The sequence below is a fragment of the Oryzias melastigma genome, linkage group LG5, assembly GCF_002922805.2.
Source record: "Oryzias melastigma strain HK-1 linkage group LG5, ASM292280v2, whole genome shotgun sequence".
In the NCBI taxonomy this organism is placed as follows: domain Eukaryota; kingdom Metazoa; phylum Chordata; class Actinopteri; order Beloniformes; family Adrianichthyidae; genus Oryzias; species Oryzias melastigma.
Window position 1 is genome coordinate 15,376,853 of NC_050516.1, and position 6,891 is coordinate 15,383,743.

Consider the following 6,891-nt stretch of genomic DNA (forward strand, 5'->3'; position numbering starts at 1 on the left):
CTACACAGTCCAGTCTGTTTATTTTTGTCTCACAAAAAAACATACACAGACATTTTTGTTTGAAAATGGGATTTTTATAAGTAAAAGACCACCGGGAACATTTTTACAAAAGATCAAGAGATGATTGGAGTACAGTTTTAACACTTTGTGAGAGGATGGTAAGCCAAAATACTGACTTGTATTTGAAGACAATAAGAAGAAAAGACAATAATGCTGTGTAACAAGAGTAGATCTGACATTTATTCACGTCTAAATGTAAGTGATATCCAGTCTCAGGACCTGTGGTCATTTCTGTTGGTTGTACTCCTACTTCTGAATGAGCATCAGAAATCTAGCTGCATGTTTCTGAAAACCAGACAGAAACTTGTTACAGTAGTTCTGCTTGCATAGGATGAAAACACAAATCAGCTTCAGTAAATCATAAAATGATATTTCTGAGTCCTCCAGTTTGATAAAGATGGAAATAGCTGATTTAGTTTTGGCCTTTAGGCTCTAATATGTTATTATAACACAACTTTTTCTTACTTTATATTTTGTCATGTTCCTCTATAAATCAACTTTGCATTTGTTCCGACTTTTCCATTTTATTAAAACAAAAAAAGCAAAAAAAGAACAAAGATTTCTGAATATTACTGTTCATCAGAACAAAGTTTGATTATATCAAAGACTTCAGACCGTAGAGTTTTGGTGACAGAGATCCATGATACTCAATGTCATCTGCAAACTGGGATATGACACACTACCGGTGTGCTTGTTCTGACCCAGAGGAAACTTGTACACGTTAAACAGCAAATGTCCAAGTATGAGATCCTGGGGAACCCCAGGTCACAACATTAGGCTAAATAGCACTAAAATTATTCTAAGCTTTTTCCTAAATCAAGATTTCTGTATTAGTTTTTCTCTGAGGCTGAATTTTTTAATGATTGAGCTCCGGATGCCTTTGGATAAAAATGGCGACATATTTAAAACCAATAAAGAAAAAACAAAAATAGAAATAAACATAAAAACATTTGCCTTCAGCTAGCTCTCTTTATACCTAAATATGATTTTTTTTTTTTTTTGTATTAATAGAATGTAAATATTAATTGCGTCCCTGACAGAGTTCTGTCCAACTCCAAAGAATTACACGTAATGGTAAGCAAGTCATTTGATATTTGATGCTCCATCTTCTAAGTAAGACATCACGAGACCGCCCATTTTGGCAAAGCTAACTGACTGTTTTGTGCTGCACCAATGTTACATTACACATAAGATGACACTGATGACAGTCAAGTTAAATAGAAAAAGAAACCCGTGGAAAGAGCCCCCATGGGATTTTCTCATGATTGTGGCCCACAGATTCCAGACAGGCTGCTTTTCAATGCAGTTTGTCAGTAAAGTTGTCTGAAAAATGTTAAATAGATAACATAAAAAGAAAAAAAAAGCTAATAAATGAATTTTAACAATAATCCTGGTTTGTTTTTTTTTTTTAATAAGTCCGGCTCCATGTCTGTTTTTAATACATTTGTTTGTCTTACTTTATGTTTGTGGTTAAACAAATATCTCCTTCTATTTGTTTTTTTTTTTTTTTTCTGTTTCTGCAGTGCTGGAGCCGGGAGAACAGGCTGTTACATCGCTGTGGATATCATGTTGGACATGGCAGAGAACGAGGGAGTTGTGGACATTTTCAATTGCATCCGAGAGCTGAGGTCCCAGAGAGTCAACATGGTTCAGACCGAGGTAGATGAATCCGTACAAATCACAAGCATTATGTCTGGGATTGTGGAATCAAGAAGTTCATATCCAATCCTGTTTTAGCTTCTATGGTTCAAAATACCAACAAAATGGAGCATCGATTGCTGTATTTTTAGATGAGGTCCTGAGTTACTTGCTGTTTTTTTTTTTACAAAATGTCCTAATTTGTTCTAATTTTGTACGATCAATCTTTTTTTGATTGTCTGTGTTTTCAGACGTTGGCTCTTTCATTTTGAAGCAGAAGGGTTCATTTCTTCTCTAAGCTGACTTAAGCCGACCTAATCCATCCTGTCTCTGCTTTCCATTTGTGCTCCTGATTAAAATCTTTTATATCCAAAAAGTAAACTTTTCCAGCAATAAAACACAGACTAATTTTCAGACTGACGGATCATCTTCCAAGCCTGAAATTGCCTTTTGAATGGGTTTTAGAAGTGCTTGGTTCGGTGAAGTAACCTAGGGCATCCCATTGAGTGTTTTTATGTGCCAGCACAAGTAAAAGGGTACATTAGTATGTGTGTCTGTGTGCGCATACTTGTGTGTTTTAATATCTCTCGAAACCAAGCTAAATGCATCCTGCCTTGCCTTTTGAATGTGTGGGAGCAATTTGTGTCAGTGTCGAAGCCGCTTGCCGCTATTATAATCCTGCTCCACACAACACAAAGCAATTAATCTTTTAAAAGTCACAGGAGACTGTGTGTGGGTCTAAACGCGCGTGTGTGAGTGCATATCCCTCTGTGCTTGGCCATTTTGTGTGAGCACACGTGCATGCTCCGGTATGCATACGTGCGTTTTTTTGCATGCAGGTGTGCATCCGTGGAGTAGGTAATGTTCAGGAGAGGTCATTTCAGTAGTGCTGTTAAACTCTGCTCTTAACTTGAAGGGCAACAATTAGCATTCCGTATAGAGGAGACTGAGGGACAACGCTGAAAACAAATTGAAAAGTAAGAGGGAAAAAAATGAGTCAAAGAATGAAGCTGATCTGAAGGTAAAGTAGAAAGCAGGACAGACTTTTAAATTAGGATGCTGGTGTAGTTTATGGTTGCAGATCGTTTTACCACCAAGGACCAAGAGGATACCATTGCTAAGACTCTTTCACTTCCCTTCTGGGCTTGATTGAAGCAGTTGCAGACATTCATGCATAAAAGTCTGCAGAAAGCTGGAAATTGCACCTTAGAACAGCCATGTTCTGTGCTTTAGAAGACTGTTTGTTGATGGTTACCTTAAGAAAGTCTATGGGTGTATTCAAACTGACACATTTAGGCCCTTAAGGTGAACCAGAATTTGTTCCCCCTGATAATTCCGAACACATTGTCAGTCTGAATACACACAAATGGACCCTGGTTCAAGACCAGGAACCACTCTCTGACACAACTTTTGAAGTGGTCACGGTTCGTTTCCAATCAGACTGAACTTTGGTTTAATCTAAGATCCCTGAGTCTGTATAGGGTCAGTACTGGGACCGGAACAGCTGAAGTAAAACAGCCACAGTAGCCGGTCATTAGGGGACAAACGTGGAGCAGTGATGCAACAGCTCATTAAAATGTGGTCGGATGAATGCAGGCGTTATAAAACAACGTCCAACATAATAGTGCTGCCACAAACGATTATTTTAATAGTCGACTAATCACTGATTATTTTTTTCTGATTAGTCGACTAATCGGGTCATTGGCAAACTGTATGTAAAACGCAAATCTTAACCATCATTAGCTTTAAACTAACTAAAAACTAGATATATAGCATTACCTGCAATAATGTTAATGTGAATTCTGTAAGCTGAATTTGATAGCTGAAGATGCTGAAATTGATAGCCAGCTAAAATATTAGCTAAATGCTAAATTAGCCTAAAAAAATGAAAAAAGCCAAAGTTAGCTAAAACAGCTAGCATGCAGCTAAAATATTAGCTAAACTCCAAAATAGCCTAAAAAAAGCCTAAATTAGCTAAAATAACTAGCATGCAGCTAAAATATTAGCTAAACTCCAAAATAGCCAAAAAAACATAAACAAAAAAAGCCTATATTAGCTAAAATAGCTAGCATGAAGCTGAAAAATTAGCTAAACTCCAAATTAACCTAAAAAAAGCCTAAATTAGCTAAAATAACTAGCATGTAGCTGAAATATTAGCCAAACTCCAGCTAAAAAAACCTTAATAAATGCCAAAATAGTCCAAAAAGCTAGCATAATGCCATTATAACTTTCTACTACACTCCAACTTCATATAATATAAAGTAACGACTAAATTAGTCGTCGACTATTTTAATAGTCGATTAGTCGTCAATTAGGCGATTAATCATGGCAGCCCTACAACATAATACACATTACTTCACACACTGTTTTTCTGAAAATTTGTATGTCATAAACACTTATTAGTGTACCTCAGAGCCGAAGTGTCCCCAGTAACTGCCTTGCAGCATGCCTCCGCCGTACTAAAGTAGCAGTGAAAAGTGTTGAACCTGACGTTGACACAGACGTTCAAAATTGGTCAGCTAAATAAAAATTGAAGTAAGTGAACTATCCTGGCAGCTAAATTTTGTTTACAAGTTTTGGTCCAGAAAACGATAAAATACACGATATAGAATAAACATAAGAACAAGTAAAAATGTAAAATAAACGATTGAATCTGACTGCACCCTAAGTTTAAATTTGTAGATTCACTCAACAAGGTTTCACATAAGTTGACTTGGAACCTCTTTTTTTTCTGGTATTACAGGAACAGTATGTGTTTGTTCATGACGCCATCTTGGAGGCGTGTCTGTGCGGGAACACCGCCATCCCAGTGTGCGACTTCAGAGCGATTTACTACAACATCAGCAGAATAGACCCACAGACCAACTCCAGCCAGATCAAAGATGAGTTTCAGGTGAGCTGCTTTTATGTTCCTCCAATGATGTGGCATTAACCAGTAAGCCTGCATTGATTGATATTCTTTTATTTTAAACCCCAAAAAGCTTAATAAACATAATGAACTAACCCAACCCCCACATAGTCCACAGGCTGTCTCTGTGCTTCCCATTCATGAACAGATTCCATCCCCTGCTTGTTTTTCTGCTTTGCTGCATTTCTTTCTATGCATCTTCATTTAATAGCTGCTGCTAAGCATTTCAGGACTTTATTATGCCTCCACATAAATCTCCCCTGTGACGAGTTTACTTTACATCCTGACAAAACGGGCTAAAGTTAAGCTCCCCCTAAACACAATAAACATGATGGATCTTCACTTTTCTGTCTATTCTAAAGAAGGAGAGATAAAAGCAAGTCATGCGTCAATTTTAGCAAAAAATGTATTCAGCTCGTCTCTGTCTTTCCAAGTTTCTTTATCTCTTCACCTTCAAATCTCTTCCACTGACCTCATGTCACCTTTGCACATCTTGCAACCTTTTTTTCTTGCTTTTTAATTTCATCTACAACCAGCTTTCTTCATTTCAGTGGCAGTTTCTCTGCAACTTGATTAACCAAAGCCACAATGCTGCACTTGTCTAACAATGTCACTATAACCAAGCCCTGCTTGAGTCTGTAGCGCTGCCTCCTTTGGCTTTCACTTCCTTTTTTCTAGGAATTTCAAGAGATGTTACAGTTGAATGCCTGGATTTTGATAAGATAGTTTCTTCTTTTAGCACATTTAAATTTCTGTGTTAACATAGTTCCTGGGAGCTCCAATACCTCTTTCACACATACCCAAAATGCTGTAACATTGTGCCACGGTTAGTCAAATTCTAAAAAAAAAAAAAAAAAACTCTTGCTTTTGTAAAATGAGTATTTTAGAGTAAAAAGTCAATGTTGGAGCATCATAATTTTAGTTTGTTAGGATAACCAAAAGCATTTATGTTGTTTATCCCAACTACAACCTGCTGCAAACTTATCTTTATCATTTTAAATAAATCAAAGTGAGCCTAATTTTTTTTTTTTTTTTTTTGCCCATCAGACTCTGAACATAGTAACTCCAAGAGTCCGTCCAGAGGACTGCAGCGTGGGTTTGTTACCCAGGAACCATGATAAGAATCGCAGCATGGACGTTCTCCCAGCAGACCGATGCTTGCCTTTCCTCATATCTGTGGACGGAGAGAGCTCCAATTACATCAATGCTGCATTAATGGATGTAAGTTCATACGCAGAGCTTTTGCTGTTCTCGAGCTGAAACCGATTTCACATCTTATACACTGCTACAATTTAAAAATTATTTCCTTAACATATTGTTTTGTTTTTGTGCTTTCTTTCAACTGTCAGAGTCACAAACAGCCAGCAGCCTTCATCGTTACGCAGCATCCTTTGCCAAACACCATAAGCGACTTCTGGAGGTTGGTGTTCGACTACAACTGCTCCTCCATTGTGATGCTCAATGAGATGGATGCAGCACAGGTAAAAGCCACATGTCTGTCACAGTATTTATTAAAAGCACAATCTGACAGACCCTAATAGTTCAAAACAGGAACTGGAAAAAAAGGTTCATAAAATGTGACTCAAACTTGTCATGAGCTTTTAGCTTTTAGCAGAAGCATGCAAGAATAGACCAAAACCCTGATATTATTTGAAAATCTACTAATCTGGATCACAAATGATCTTTTAGAACTCCATGCTAATTGATAACCAGTCAGATACATGTTAGGGATATGCACTTTTTGTAATCTGCCACAAAACTCAGCTTTGAAAGCTTTGGAGCAAAGTTATTTTTTTAATCAATTTTGAATAAATTTTTTTGAAAACCCGTCGATCAGTGTGCTTTATTTTTATAGCACGTTTTAATAAAATTAGCAGTGCAAATACCTTTCCAAAAAATCCACAATTTTAACTCTCTGGTCTGAAAAAAGCAGGATTTTTAAAGAAAATAGCAGTTTACTCTCAATGGTTTCAATAATAATATTAAATGAATTCATCATGAGCTGGGCCAAACAGGCTCCAGCCTCTATTACCTCCATTTTCAAGTAGGAAAATAAAACCTGCAGCCTTAATTATTGGTCCATGCAGCCATTGCCAAGAGAGCCAGCCAACCAACATCACAACCTGAAGTAAACACAAAAAGACCAGTCACTGCCAAAAAAATAAAAAATACACACACACAAAACATCACTAAAGGCAAAACAAGTCAATCTTACAGCTGCAGTCATAATAAATAGCTTTAAGGATCATTGACAGGATTTTTTTTCATTATTTTTTTTTTTTTTT

The 6,891-nt window shown here is 36.9% G+C and overlaps 1 protein-coding gene across 12 annotated transcripts in view; it reads left to right on the top strand.

The window, feature by feature from the left end:
• Positions 1-6,891, top strand: part of ptprt (protein tyrosine phosphatase receptor type T) — a 304,805-nt gene that overhangs the window by 284,173 nt on the left and 13,741 nt on the right. For all 12 annotated transcript variants that reach the window (XM_024269996.2, XM_024270001.2, XM_024269998.2 and 9 more), the window contains 4 exons: positions 1,584-1,719; positions 4,442-4,591; positions 5,654-5,827; positions 5,956-6,087. In XM_024269996.2, coding sequence (XP_024125764.1) covers positions 1,584-1,719; positions 4,442-4,591; positions 5,654-5,827; positions 5,956-6,087 — 592 coding nt within the window. The remainder of the gene's footprint in view (positions 1-1,583; positions 1,720-4,441; positions 4,592-5,653; positions 5,828-5,955; positions 6,088-6,891) is intronic.